This window comes from Zonotrichia leucophrys, chromosome 19, assembly GCF_028769735.1.
Source record: "Zonotrichia leucophrys gambelii isolate GWCS_2022_RI chromosome 19, RI_Zleu_2.0, whole genome shotgun sequence".
Classification (NCBI taxonomy): domain Eukaryota; kingdom Metazoa; phylum Chordata; class Aves; order Passeriformes; family Passerellidae; genus Zonotrichia; species Zonotrichia leucophrys.
The window spans coordinates 11,046,668-11,060,811 of record NC_088188.1 but is presented as its reverse complement, the minus strand read 5'-3'; the positions used below and the strand labels follow the sequence as shown (position 1 = coordinate 11,060,811).

General features: G+C 52.5%; 3 protein-coding genes across 9 annotated transcripts in view; 1 reads left to right on the top strand and 2 right to left on the bottom strand.

Moving 5' to 3' along the window:
* The window catches only part of SGSM2 (small G protein signaling modulator 2), a 36,662-nt gene extending 35,283 nt beyond the window's left edge, over positions 1-1,379 (bottom strand). For all 7 annotated transcript variants that reach the window (XM_064729560.1, XM_064729564.1, XM_064729563.1 and 4 more), the window contains exon 1: positions 1,264-1,379. In XM_064729560.1, coding sequence (XP_064585630.1) covers positions 1,264-1,320 — 57 coding nt within the window. In that variant the 5' untranslated portion in view covers positions 1,321-1,379. The remainder of the gene's footprint in view (positions 1-1,263) is intronic.
* A 317-nt stretch (positions 1,380-1,696) lies between these two features.
* Positions 1,697-11,480, bottom strand: TNFAIP1 (TNF alpha induced protein 1). The gene is made up of 7 exons (XM_064728960.1): positions 11,382-11,480; positions 9,698-10,207; positions 8,073-8,242; positions 7,342-7,431; positions 7,203-7,255; positions 6,416-6,611; positions 1,697-6,085 (listed from the first exon to the last, which is right to left on the bottom strand). The coding sequence occupies exons 2-7, from the start codon at positions 9,912-9,914 to the stop codon at positions 5,867-5,869; spliced, it is 945 nt and encodes a 314-aa protein (XP_064585030.1). The 5' UTR covers positions 9,915-10,207; positions 11,382-11,480; the 3' UTR covers positions 1,697-5,866.
* Positions 11,469-13,502, top strand: IFT20 (intraflagellar transport 20). The gene is made up of 4 exons (XM_064728962.1): positions 11,469-11,721; positions 11,922-12,007; positions 12,573-12,676; positions 13,088-13,502. The coding sequence occupies exons 1-4, from the start codon at positions 11,595-11,597 to the stop codon at positions 13,167-13,169; spliced, it is 399 nt and encodes a 132-aa protein (XP_064585032.1). The 5' UTR covers positions 11,469-11,594; the 3' UTR covers positions 13,170-13,502.
* Positions 13,503-14,144: the final 642 nt, after the last annotated feature.

Sequence of the window (14,144 nt, the reverse complement as noted above, 5' to 3'; positions counted from 1 at the left end):
ACACCTGATGTGCTCTGATTCCAGCATTAATGAGTACCAGGACATGGCTCAGGAACCTTGGCCACAGCAACAACTTTACATCTGAACTTGGACGGCTCCTGCTGCTTCCCCAGCAGTGAACTGAGGAGGGGAAGGAGCAGGAGGGCAGGTACCTGTTAAAAAAAACTTGTTACTGCTGTGAGGGATAAGCATTAAACCCCGTTTCACTACCGTGTAATAACCGGCAGCTACACGCAGCTCACCACAGCCACAAACCCACAAAATCCGGTATGGGTGCAAAGGGAGGGGCGGCCGCAGGGAGCCCCAGCAGGAACGCGCTCCAGAGGCGCCCATGGCCCTTGGGCACCACCGGCACCTCCTCCCGCCCCGGCAGGAGCTGCTCCAGCGCGATGCCATCCGTCCGTGCTGCCGAGCCCCGGGCAAGGAGCGCCGCCCGGCAGGTACGGAGCGGTGCCGGGCACGGAGCGGTGCCGGGCACGGAGCACGGCCGAGCACCGCCCGCCAGGTACGGAGCGGTGCCGGGCACGGAGCGGTGCCGGGCACGGAGCACGGCCGAGCGCCGCCCCGCAGCCGGGGAGCGCCGTGCGAGGAGAAGCGGCACCGGCCCGGCCGCGAGTGTGACCGGACACCTCCGCTCAGGTGCGGCGCTGGGCTCCTCATGTACACACGGCTCTGGCTGCCCCAGCCCGGCAATGTCACACAGGTGTGTACAGAACAACCACCCAAATTAACCCTTCCCAGGGCACAGGTGCTCTGGCACCTGGGAGTCAGCTCGGCTCATCCACGGGCACCTCAGATTACCTTTCTTACCTCCGATTTCCCTCCCTTCTCCGGTAAAGCTCCCACTTAAGGAAAAAGTCATAGAAAACGAGTGCTGCGGGAAACACAAGCGCCGGGAGCGGGAGCCGATGCCAGCCTCCTGCCGCCCACAAGTCCCGCGGGCGGCATCCCGGCTCCAGGTGCGCCCGGGGCAAAGAGCGCCGAGGTTCCCCGGAGCCGCACCGCCCGCAGCCCCGCCAGCCCCGCCGGGGCACAGCCGCGTCCTCGGCGCCCCCCGGGCGGGCGCGCACGGCCGAGCCCGCTCCCCGCCGAGGCACCGGCACCGGGGGCGGCACCGGGGCCTGGAGCGGCACCGGGAGCGGCCGCGACCCCCGCCCGGGCCGCAGGGCGTTCCCCGCGCGATGCGACCCGCGGCCCCCCGGGGCCGGACCCCGGAGCTCTGCCCGCCGCACAGCCCGAGGCCTCCCCCGCCGCCGCCCTCACCTCCTTCTTCACGTTCCACAGCAGCTTGTCCTTCACGGCGTCCGCCGAGCAGCTCATGTTGGCGGGCCCGGGGCGCTCACAGCTCCCGACCCGGGCCCGCCGCCATCTTCACCGCGGCGTGACGTCAGCGGGCGGGGCGGGGGCGCGGCCCGGCCGCGGGGGGGCGCTGTGAGCGGGGAGAGAGCGGGGACGGGGGGACAGGAGGGGACAGCGGGGACAGAGGGACAAGGGGGACAAGGGGGACAAGGGGGACAAGGGGGACAAGGGGGACACGGAGCAGGCGGGACACGGATCCCCGCTCCGCTGCCGGCCCCGGTCTGGGAGCACCAACCCCAAATCCCCGGTGGGGATCGCATCGGCAACACGGAACTAAAGTTCCAGCGACCCACAGTACCAATAAAAAGTAATGATGTTGGAGAAAAATCACAGAAGACAAAATATAACACTTTATTAAAAATTAGTGTTCTGTTTCCTTTTAATGCACTGGTGAAACACTTTAATCAACAGATAATTGATTAATTACTGCATTAGCTAGGTACTTTTTCTGTAAAACTGACCCTTAAAAGTTAGACATGAAAATAAAACAAAGACTGAATCTCTAACAAAATAACTTGATCACAGAATGTCAATTTAAACAAGATCAGCAATCATATTTCTTATCCTCTGGATATAAAGTATCATAGAAATCCAAAAGAACCCTTTACTCTCAATAAACAAATTAAGTGTCAGCCACCCTGTGAGGTAGGGGAGGGTGTTACTCGTTCCATGGCAGGAGGAGAAGTGACACACATGCAGCAAACAGAGCCTGTCCCCTGGGAGGGCAGGGCTGGAACAGGATCTGTCCCACAGCACGGGGGAAGATGGCTGCGAGGTGAATGCCAAGGATTGTCACAGAACACAACCTCATTGTGTAGGCAGGGGCTGCTGGGCAGACCCATCCAGTTCAGGTCTATCCCCAGTACTGCCTGGAGAGAATTCTGTCCGAAAATGAAAAACCTCGAGAAGAACAAAATCAAACCAAGCCCACAGTAAGCAATGCCCATTCAAATGCAGCTCTCGGTGACAGCATGGTCCCCCCAACACCCTCCCTGTCCATCACTTATTTTCTGTTTTAACCAACAAGCGCAAAAGATCAAAGTCACTGGAGTGGAACATTGCAGCAGGATAAATGTCTCCTGCTCCAAAGGCAGAATGTCAGGGTGGAGGTTAAGCAGTGCCTCTGTCTGGGCACTGAGCAGCAGCCGGAGCTGAGCCCCGCAGAGCTCTCCCCTGTGCCCCTGCTGCCCATTACCCCGAGGCAGGGCTCCCTCCCTCCCTGCAGAGGGCCCGAGGCGCTGCCAGGGCACGGGCACTGCGCTTGGGAACCACCCCGGAGCCCTGGGGCACAGGGCTGGGCACGGCTGGCACACACTCACTCCCTCATTCAGGGCACTGCCTGCATGCACAGGGCTTGGACTCAATTCAGGATGAAGAGACAGTGAGCCCTGTAAGAATGACAGCTGATGCAGCTACAATTCACACCCTACAAGAGGGGCAAACAGGCTCTTTTTTCTCCTAAAGGCTGCTCCAAATTCCTGTTAATGCACCCACTTGTAATGGTCTGCGTGGAAGCCAGTACAAGTCTCAATTTGCAGACAAACACATACAATTAGAAACCTGTATTGTCTTAATCTGTGCTTAATTTGAGCAGAGATCCTTGGAGAGCTCACTGCAAACCCACCAATGCTGCCTTTAGACTGCGTCACCCTGCTCCCTGCTGCTGCTTCTGCACTATCCTGGCAGTAAACTCATGTTCTAGAATGTCTAGAACATTCCTGCCACAATAATTAATAGCCTTCCTTCACGTAAAGACTGATTAAGGTGAGAATACAAAGCATGTGTTCCATCTCAGCTCCAGTACTCGAAATGAGCAGAACCTGGTGGGGCAGAGACTGGAGCAGGGCATGATTTGGGCAAGGCAGATTCGGTGACAGCCCGTGCTGGAGCAGCTCCAGACAAGCAGCACTCCGGAGAGCCTACAGTGAAATGGAAAGGATATCTGCATGTATTTCAAACCTGAGCACAACTGCTGACAGTTCTTATTGATATTCCACATTCCACAAACACCTAGAAGATCCCTCGCACTTGGTAGAAGATTCTCACAACCCAGATGGTTCTCAAAACTGTTTGCTTCCCAGGTTAATTAATCTAAATTCAAATCAGAAATTAATACTACTTGTTGGCTGTGGGAAATAGGGAAAGGAAAACTAAGCCAAAACATGGGCTTTCCTCTGCTTCTTACAGAGTAACAATTCACAAGTTGGGTCCATTTTGTTAATGAATCTGTGAGTACAGAAAGCCTCTGGAGTAGCACAGGGATCTGACATTCTCTTTCACACACTCCTTCCCACACCTGTCCTCCCCAGAAAAAATAAAAGCAAATATGACATTTTTCTGCTTATAACTTCATTTAAACACAGTTTTGCAAGGCTATCAGCATCACTTACTTACTCTGTTAACATTCACTATGATAGTAACAAGAAAAAATAATGTAAATCATTTGCCAAGAAACAGAAGTGCCACGTGTTTTTTTAAATGGCATCAGCCTTTGTTACAAGACAGAAAAAGCACAAGATACTAACTTGAAGCTATTAAATGCAGCACAAAGACCCCATCACTGCAGCTTCTGCTGGTGGCTTCTAATTAAATAGCATCAGTGGAGGGAAAAAATTTTTAAAATCCACATCACACTCTAGCAGAATTAGAGAGAAATATCACAAAAATCTTTGTTGAAACTAAACCTCAACAGCTGTATTTTCCCTGGCACAACAGAATAACCAGCTGGAAAACAAAAACTTACAGAAAGAAGTATAAAAGAGATTGCTAGGATTATTAGAAATTTCAAGAGGCCTTTCACAAGAAGGCAGGTGCATCCCTGTGCAATGCTGCTTCCTGAATGTGAGGAGAATGAAGTGAATCCTGCCACGTGTAGAGGCAAGAAAATCCTAAGTCTGTTAGTGTTTTCTTACTAACCCACAATATTTTAATTTTCAAAAACCTAAATGAGTGCAAATAATTTTTTGCTCCCTCCCCTGCTTCCATTACTCCCAAACCATCTAGATCTCAATTCTCCTTCGAACTCCCTGCAATAATTTGGGATCATTTTGTTGGCAGGGTTTTGCAGTAATTTTCTTTAAATCTTACAGGTGGATTTGGCACTGGTCAAAGCAGTTCAGGACTGACCATTGTGGAATCTGGAGTTTCGTGACCAGGAATGATATGGGAACACAAAGGCAGCTGTGGAATATATCCAAAGTATCCCTGGCTCCAGTGGGCAGCCAGCAGGAATTACCATGACAGTGGCAAAACTGCTACCCACAGCTCAAACATACAAGCAAATGTTTAAAAGTACAACAATGGCTTTTCATACAGAACTTGAAACTGTTTCCAGAAAATTTCCAGAAATTTCCAAATTTTCAGAGCAGACTTGACCCCCACCTCCTGAAGTGCCCTGTAAATCAGCACCCAGCCAAGCACACAGAATAAAAGTGATTATTTCAGTTTAAAATCCAGTATAAGCCAACTTTCTGCTATGCCCAAAGCCTCTCACAGTTCCATGCTAGAACAATATTTTCACAGCTGTTTTTCTTCTTCAACTTCTACCCTCTAGAAGGGATTCAGGACACAGAACTTGAACTCACATGTTCTAGCCTTAGAAAACACTGTTTAGCCTGTACTTCTCCAGCCACTGCAATTTCTTCCCCGCTGCTTGAGAAATGTAACATCAAATAGCACTTTTAGGCCACAGGAGGAATGTAAAACCAATTCCCCAGATTGCCCTTGTTTATATAAACAGGAATTCACAGTGACAAGCTTCAACCAGGGCAACAGTGCCACAATCTGCTCAGGTTTGCTGACTTCAGGTTTCTTCCCTCACCATACCCATTTCCCCTCTCCCAGGACAAGTCATTACCTACACATTTACATCTTCAGAGAGTTCCACTTTTCACATGGAGAGGCTGATGACTTGATTCTCACCACTTTGGAAGAGCTTGCCTAGGAATCAATGAGTTTTAAGGACACTATCCTGGAACACAAACCTTTGCAGGTGCTCTGGGGACAGGGGTGGGAGAGCACAGGTGCAGCTGACTGGCCAGCCAAACGTTTCTGCTGGGGGTCATCCCATGTAGGGTCTGCCAAGAGCAGCCACATTCAAGTTCTCTCTTCAGTATCTTGATTTAATAACTGCAAGTTCCATGGTACAAGGCCCTGGAAGGGGAGCTGTCTGGAAAGAGCTTTTCAAACCGCCCAGCCTGACTCAGGAAGAGCAGTGCTGCTCACGGCAAGGGGGAAACTGGCAAATCGTTAGGAAAGAGCAACCACAAACCGAGAACCAGCGTTCCACACCCCCCTCCCAGCAGGAGGAGGGGCCAGCCTGCAGGCACGGCACAAGGTGCACAACTCACGCCTCAGTTCTGCAAGGCCTTGGCCTTCAGTGCTGCTCTGCGCACACAAATCCCCGCTGCCTTTCCAGGGCTGAGGAGCCCCGTGAAGATGGCTGTCCAGGGATCCCCCTCCTGCCCAGGGACAGGAGGGGAGCTGCAGCTGCTGCAGGCCAGCCCAGCTAGTGGCCGAGCTGGCGGTCGTCGTAGGTGCTGTACCTCTTGACGTGGATGCGGCGCACGCGCTCGCGCAGCTCCAGCCCCTCCTCATCCTCGCTGTGCGAGGCCTGGCTGCGGCTGCGGCTCGTGGCCTCCAGCAGGGAGTTGTCCGGGACTCGGGGTGTCTCGTACAGCAGGACATTCAGGGTCTCCTCATAGATCCGTGCCTCGGGGAACTCAACCTGCAAAACACAGCACGTGTGCTGTTCCTCAGCCATGCAGGGTAACAACTGCAACGCACACCCACACGGGAGCCACAAACCCACACATCATAAAGAGTAAAAAATTTGTGCTGGAGGGTCACTCCCACCAGGTCACCTCCCGCGCCTTATCTTTTAGATTGCTCTAGAAGGGAATACAGTGTCTCTGATTCTTAACATTGGACCCTGGCAACCTCAGCTGCACCACTGCAAATTCAAAGCTAACTCCTGAAGTGAGAGAAGCTCTGCAGGCTCCTGAAGCTAACCAGGACCGTTTGTAACCCGCAGCACGGGCGGGTGAAGCTCCATTACCTTGGTTTGCTTCTTCTCGGTGGCGTAGACGATGGAGGTGCAGCACACCTCGGCCAGCTTGCGGCCCTGCCCGTAGAAGGACCAGCAGCAGATCTCGTCCCCGATCACGTCCTTGATGAACAGCACTCTGCCGTTGAACCGCAGCGACAGCTTGTCAAACAGCTCGATGTTCTTCAGCAAGTTGTCATCAGAGTTACTGAAACACAGCAACAAAAGCAGGAACAGGGCTTTTCAAGCAGCCATCTCTGCCTGTTCCGCCAGCTTTCAGCACTGATCCAACTGCAGAATACAAATAAGTAGTGACTCACTGCCGCATGCTGCCAAGAAAAGAGGGGTAATAGCCCATTTCAGATACAAATACACTGCTCTGACCCCACGAGCAAACACACCAGCCTTTAGAGGTCAACTTACACAATTAATAAGGACAGCACAATGTCCCAAACCATTACATGAACTATCCATGCTCGAGATGATCAACCCCCACTTCACTGAAGTTCTCTGGCTTGATGACAGCAGAAGTCCAGAGTCACTGTGTGCAGGAAGGCCATGTGCTCTGCATGCTGCACAGCACAGACACACTGCCAGAATGAATACATTATTTTTTTTAAAAAAAGTTTTATTGTCAGACATGCAATGTAAGGCCCTACTTACTTTTCAAACCAAGATAGTTGTCAAAACCCAAAGCAAACCAAAAGAAGTGAAGTTAGATCATTCATCATCATCTTCCACTCCCACAGTCAAAAAGCAACTTTTCCACTAAAGTGAGGGGAAAAAAGAAGGGACATACCTGGTGTAGGAGTATTTATTGTTGCTTCTATTATACAGCAGTTTAACAACAGGCTGTTGGGAGTGAGAGAAAAGAAGAAAAGGTAAGTTCTGTGTTTCAATACATTTAGAATAAACCCACAGTTGAAAAGAGCAGTTACTTTCATTGATGACTCTATCAGTCTCTCCTCTTCTTTCGGAGAGGTGATAATAGGGATGCTGCAGACAGGTTCATACAAGTCTTTCTTGTCCTGTTTTAATGAAAGAAGAAAGAGAGGAAATAAGAAAGAAACGCTAAAGCTGATGTTGCTGCTGCTGCCTCTTTCAGCCCCTCCAGCCATGTTCCCAAACGCTGTGATGCACAGGAAAAGAGCTGGGTTGCTACAGTAACCACCCAGCTTACCTTGATCTGCAACCCAGAATCACAGCACAGATTTCCCATCCCCGGAAGGCAGCAGTAATTGAAATATTGGGATGCAGGTGGATGTCCTCAGCTATAGCCAGGACAAGGTCTAGTCATACTTGGTTTAAGTGGGTTTAATATTACATCCTTTCTTGAAGAAAAGGATTGAAGGAGTCTGCAGTAGTTTTAATCAACTCAAACCACTGCACAGACGAGCATCAGCCACTGTGGACTGAGCACGTGGCAGAACAGGATGTCACCAACACGAGCCAGCCCTCAGGGACACAGAGCACAACCTAAGTGTGGGCAGGCCAGGCCGTGTCCCCAGATCCCTCACCACCTGTCTACTAACTCATATTTTAAAATTGCCTTGCACACCTCAGACTTGGTGCCATCTCTAAGGCCATGAGATAATCTCTTAAGTTGTCTTAAGTAAATTTTATAAGCAAAACACCCATGAAACACTTCACAGGATACTTCTGTTCTTACCTGCAGGGCTGCCTGGCACATGTCCACTAAGCCCTGGATGAGATAGTATTTGGCTTCTGCCATCAAGGCTTTGATCTCCTGCCTGTGTTTTGGAAGTGCAATCGTGTCATCTCTGAGATAGTTTAAAATTGTTCCAAAGTGCTTCCCACAACGGTCTATAAGGATCCAGCCTGAAAAAGAGCCAACACATTTCAGTCGCCTCAACACAAGAGGCAAGGAAAAGCTCTCTGGAGAGGTTAAACAACACTGAGGTTTCCTGACACCGCTCAGGACGCTTCTCCCATTTCACCCAGTGGAAGTCGCTACTGCCTTGGAGCAAACTGAAGCTGCTTCCAGAACAGAACCTGACAGTGGAGCCCCTTGAATGTTGCACAGATGTTCCCACTGCTTTCCAGCACCCCAAAAGCAAAGCCCCAAGCTAAAAACACTCAGCTTCCAGCACAATGCACTGAGATTGCTGCAGGAACCCAACTGCAGGGCTACACTGTGATGCTGGGCAGTCAGAAACCTCTGAGAGCCAGGGAAGGACTAGAAGACAGAGTTCACTATTGACTGCAACAAGTAGATATGGATAATTTCTGTGGCCTAATAAGGAGTATTTGGCAATTCTCCAAACACATCTGCTGCTGCTGTTTGGAGTTAAAAAGAAAGAAATGTTCTGAAGATGCTAAAAGGCAGATCGGCACAGAAAACCCAGTGTGGGGGAAAAGCTGTTCTAGTCCCCAAAGAGGAGCAAAGAATAGGACAGACAGATCAGGAGGAAGCACAGAGGGGATGAAGCAGAGGAAACAGTAGCAAATGGACAAATTCTTGCAATTTTACAAAATCCCTGAAGTCACATTCCCTAAGGAAACAGGATGTCTGATTGCTGCCAAACAATAGCAGTGTAGGGTGCACGCACACACAAGGCTTAGTATGGTGCCAAACCCTTCCCCATAATGTGGAAGGCAGGAAAAAAGTGTTATTTTGGAATCTAGGCAGAGAAAACAACCTAGGAAAGTAAGCTAAACCCCTGCTGGACTCTCCAGCTGGAGCTATCAGAACATGACTCTCATTTTCCATCCAGGCTGAGGCTCTTAGACAAAACTGTGTGTTCTGCCCTTTATAATGTATCAGGGATTTAAAATATCCTGTGTCCAGCTGGAGGTGACACACTGCCTGACTGATCCCTAAATGCTGCCATGGCACCATGAGCCACAACTGAAACATGCTGCTCAGGAAAAGGGAAAAAAAAAAAAAGATTTTTCAACAAAGCAAGGCAGGCTATTCTGAGCCTCAAAGCTGAAAACTGCACGTCCCTCCTTACGTGCGTGGTTTGAATGATGCCACTGCTTGATGTGACAGAAATGACAACCCACAGACTGTCTGTTCAGTCTTTACACCAACACCAACCTGCTCACCAGCACGAGGGCAGGAAAGAGCACCAGTCCTTCCCCAGTTCTTTTGAGTAACAAAACCAGGTATTTCTATAAAGCCAAAGGATTGCTAGCACCAACAGGACTTGGCTGCCTAATGCTCCCAGTTATTTTTGGCATATATCATTCTCTACATCCTTAACGGAGTAAAACCACCAGCAAACTCCTGCTGTTTTACAAAACCGCTAGCAATGAAAGCCACACCCTTACCTTCCTTGTCGGTGAGCACCTCCATCCTGCCGCTGAACATGGCCTTGAGCATGGTGTCGTGCCTGGTGAGCACCTGCACCGTGGTGTAGTACAGGGAGCCCCCGACGTTGAGCCGCACGTACTTGTTGCCCAGGCTGCCGCCCTTGAGCGCGCCGGCCTTGGGCTTGTGTCCGGCGGCCGGGCACAGGGCGCTGCCCAGGCACGTGTCCCCCGACATGGCCTTCTGCAGGTAGATGACCACCCTGCAGCGCGTGGGCCGGGCCGGCCCCGCCGTGGTGCCGCCCTCACGCCTCAGCCCGCCAGGACGGCGGGGCAGGGGCCGGCATCACCCAGGGCTCGGCACGGCCAGGGGCCAGCACGGCCAGGGGCCAGGGGTCAGTGGTCACCACGGCGAGGGGTCAGTGGTCACCACAACGAGGGGTCAGCAGTTACCACGGCGAGGGGTCAGCACACGGAGCGTGGTCAGCACGGAGCCCCACGGCCACTCCACACACAGACAAGGATGTCACTCTGCGGAAGAGACACTTCCTAAGGACACAGCTACGCACATCCTGACAAAACACGATTCGGCCATTTTTCAGACAATTGATGCCGCCTGTGCTGTGTCACACTTCTGAGGCACGTGAAACTCTCCCGACTTCCTGTTGTTGTATCTCCAGCCAGCACTGCGAACACCACACGGCAGGAGGGCCCCGCTCACACGCTGCTGGAATTCAGCTCCCCCTCGGCCTCCCAACAGAGCCCAGCTGAAATGCCCTGAAGAGCTTCCTGCCCCTGCTTCAGCTGGGGCGTGTGCGTCCCCCTGAGCGGGGCTTGTTAATGTTGGTTTGACTTTGAACTGGAGACACAAATGTCTCTTCAAATGCCTCAACACTGAAAAGATGGATCACAAGGTTCTATTTTCTGCTAACTCCTTTCATTCAAAACTCTCTTGCGTCCATCCTGGAGCCCCGACCAGTGAACGTAGCTCTAATTTGAAAAGAAAATAAACACGACTCCCCACCACGTACACCACTGTTTGTCACTGATGTCCTGCCTTGCTTTAAACCCTCAAAATCCCCTTTTTAGAACAGTGGCATGTTTATAACAGCAGCCAGACCGAACCCGTGAGGAGACAGGAATCCAGCCTGTCCGACCGAGCTCCTCAGAAAGGTTCGCGATCAGTTCCGTCCCCCCAGGCAGTTTCTCACTGCTTTGACCATGAACGAAGCTAAACACGAGAAAAGAAGCTAAACCCCCTGCCCCGCCAGCGCAGCTTCTGCAGGTGGCCACGGAGGAGCTGTGAGGCCTCTGTAAACAGCCAGAGATCTCTAATTACCCCTTTTGACACGACCGAAAGCTCCCCACATCCCTTCCCGTCCCTTCCTGCCCCGCGTGGGAGGCAGGACGGGCTGCGGAACAATGGCCCCGCAACGGGACCCGCCCCGGCCCAGCACGGCCGGGAAAGGAGCGACCCCAACGGCCCGGGGGGAGCCGGGGGAACCCGCGGGTACCGGTGCACAACGGGAGCCGGCCCCGCGCGGGTCACCCCGAGCGGCCCGCGGGCCCTGCCCGGCCCTGCCGCGGGCCCGCTCCGCCCGAGCCCCCCGGGACAGGCTCCGTCCGCCCCGGCCGCGGGGGAAGCGAACAGAGGCGGCCCAGCCCCGCTCGCGGCCCCGCGCACCGCCCGGCCTCTCTCACTCACCCGCCGCCGCCGCCCCTCAACCCCGGCCCGCCCCGGGAGCCGCCGGCCCGGAAGAGTTTCCCCGGCTCCCGGCGGGCGCAGCGCTGGCGGAGGCGGGGCCGGGCCGGGCGGTGCCGGAGGAGCCCGAGCCCGGCAGTGCCGGCCGAGGCTCCGCTCCGCTCGGTTTGGTTTGGTTCGGCTCGGTTCGGCTCGGCTCGGCTCGCTGCCCAGGCCATGGCGCAGGCGGCGCTGGGCGCGGCGGGGCTGCACTTTGACGAGCTGAACAAGCTGCGGGTGCTGGAGCCCGAGGTGGCGGCGCAGACGGCGCAGCTCCGCGAGCAGTGCCGGGCCTTCGTGGACAGTGAGTGCCGCGCCGGGCCGGGCCGGGCACCTCAGGCCTTCTCTCGCCCCTTTCATCTGATCCCGCCCGAGTCCTAAAACCTTCCTGTTTACTGTAAACCCTAAACGTACAGCTGCGTCTAAAAACTGTACGGCAAAGCAGGAGCGTTCGATCTCTTTAGGGAAGTTGTGAATATCACTTGACAATTTTTTCCTTTACAGAAACAGCAGAATTTCAGAACATAGTGGGCAGCTTGATTGAGCTCGTTGACCAACTGGCCAAAGCTGTAGAAAGTGAGAAGATGAAGGTACTGTGCAGTAAATTCCTCGCTTCTCGTGTGCACTGTCCTGTGTGGGGCCTCTCTATCCCTCCCTCCCTTTACAGCAGAAGCAACGATTCTCTGTCAGTATTCTGCTGGCATTCCTCTGGGGTTAACTGGGTCTTTTAAATTGATATCAATGATAATATTAATCAATAGTAATGAATTAATGAAACTTATGGCAGTGTCATATTGCTCACACATGAACCAGTCCCGCTCTCCCTGCTTGTCTATATTTCTGCACAGAAACAGAACGTGTGCTTTTTAATCACTCCATCTTGGTAGAATTTGTCCTGCAGAGGCAGGAGAGGCCTCTGGTAGCCTGAGCTTGTCTGGCTGTAGGGCCAGTGCCCAGTTTGTGTATCCAGAGGAGTCGCTGACTTTGTTCCTCGAGTTTGGGGAACACAAACTGCCACCCACCCCTCAGGAGCACAGCACCACCCTCTGTTATTGCTGGCATGGCTGAAATGCCTCACAGTCCACCTGCTGGGAGGGAAAGGGGCTGAAGGAGCTAACCAAAACCCCTGCACACATCCCTGCCCTGTCCTGCCAGGCCATCGGGGCACGGAACCTGCTGAAGTCGATTGCAAAGCAGAGAGAGGCTCAGGAGCAGCAGCTCCAGGCTTTGATAGCAGAGAAGAAGATGCAGCTGGAAAGGTGAGTTTTGTGTTCAGCGCTCTGCGGGAAGGCTCAGGGTGGACACAGGGCTGTCTGCCTGTGCTGTGGGACCCTGGGCTGCTTCAGACAGCCCCACCTGCATCAAAGGCGTCCTGGCCAGAGCACATGGGAACAATGCCACAGGCCTGGAGTCACCTTCAGGCCCTGCGGTGACCCAGGGAAGGTTCATCCCTGAGGACTTCAGGGCTGAACAGAGGCAGCACGGGCAGGGGCAGTGCAGAACCCTGACAGCTGCATCGCCTCGAGGCTGGCTGATAAAGAGCCGTGTGTGTGACTCAGGCACCTGCTGCTGGCAGGTGACTCACCCAGGCAGCCCAGCTCCCCTCCCAGCTCCCAGGGCTGCCCTGACCCCCTCACACGGGCTGCTGGACCCTCTGTTTTGTCTCACAGGTACCGGATCGAGTACGAGACCCTCTGCAAAATCGAAGCGGACCAGAACGAATTCATCGACCAGTTCATCTTCCAGAAATAGAGGATTTTAAGATAAAAACCAGCTCACATGGAAACTTGACCATTCCAGAATCTTGAGAATTTCAGAAATATGCAATTTCCACTGTGCAGGAATGCAGATGGTTTGTGCAATGGAGGGGCTGTACCTTGGCTTGAGTGTACCATGGCAATAAGAAGGGCTGACAGCTCACAGCTGCACAGACTGTTCTGGCCTTTGATTTTATACCAGTTTTGTACAGTCAGTAGTTCTAATTCAAATTCCAGTTGAATTACTGCTACTGGTGCTTTGTTGTGTCGCTTTTCGAAGTCTACAGCTCTTTCATAGAAATCAGAAAATAAATTATTGTTCTCAGACTGTCTGGCTGTACCAGAATTAGTTGCTCCTCCTCTGTTATTTTTCAATGTAAAGGTTTACACACAAGCAGCAGTATTGGATCTATATCTGCCTGTTACTTTTTCTATAGAATTATTAAAAACAGACAGAAATGTATGATTTCCAGAATGGACCAATTACAGACACAAAAAAGCAGAAACTACATGAGAATTTAGAACTTTGAACTGTTCCTGAGGAATGTCCATTCAGGACTGTCATGAGAGCTGAATCCTTTTATGGGCATTATTAGGATGGAACACCAGACTGATGAGGGAAACCATTGTGAGTGTCAGTGACACCAGGAGTGCACAAACCAAGTGTGAGCTCAAGCCTCGTGTTGGAAGTGCAAACAGATGCATTTTGTGTATGCCTGCAGCACTTCAGTATGGAAATGCTGCCCTTTCCAAAGCCTGGGGAAGGCTTCAACTTCACACAGTGAATAAAACGTGCCAGTAGTGCCTGGGCAGCTTCACAGGGCCCAACACCTCACCAGGCTCCAGATGAAAACCAACCCCAACCACAGAACTTCTACCTGTAGTTGTAACTTACACATGGATTTACTCTGTGAACTCTCCACCATCTCATGGTCACTGCAGGTTCCTTCAGCCATTCCCTGAAGAAGAC

What these genes read in the sequence shown, in the direction of transcription:
- TNFAIP1 (XM_064728960.1), bottom strand. Translation starts at nt 9,914, where the DNA reads ATGTCGGGGGACACGTGCCTGGGCAGCGCCCTGTGCCCGGCCGCCGGA. An exon ending in GGTGCTCACCGACAAGGAAG is followed by an intron (nt 8,243 to 9,697) that starts GTAAGGGTGTGG and finishes GCTCTTTTTCAG; the next exon opens with GCTGGATCCTTATAGACCGT. An exon ending in CCGAGAAGAAGCAAACCAAG is followed by an intron (nt 6,086 to 6,415) that starts GTAATGGAGCTT and finishes TGTGTTTTGCAG; the next exon opens with GTTGAGTTCCCCGAGGCACG.
- IFT20 (XM_064728962.1), top strand. Translation starts at nt 11,595, where the DNA reads ATGGCGCAGGCGGCGCTGGGCGCGGCGGGGCTGCACTTTGACGAGCTG. An exon ending in GTGCCGGGCCTTCGTGGACA is followed by an intron (nt 11,722 to 11,921) that starts GTGAGTGCCGCG and finishes TTTCCTTTACAG; the next exon opens with AAACAGCAGAATTTCAGAAC. An exon ending in AAGAAGATGCAGCTGGAAAG is followed by an intron (nt 12,677 to 13,087) that starts GTGAGTTTTGTG and finishes TTTGTCTCACAG; the next exon opens with GTACCGGATCGAGTACGAGA.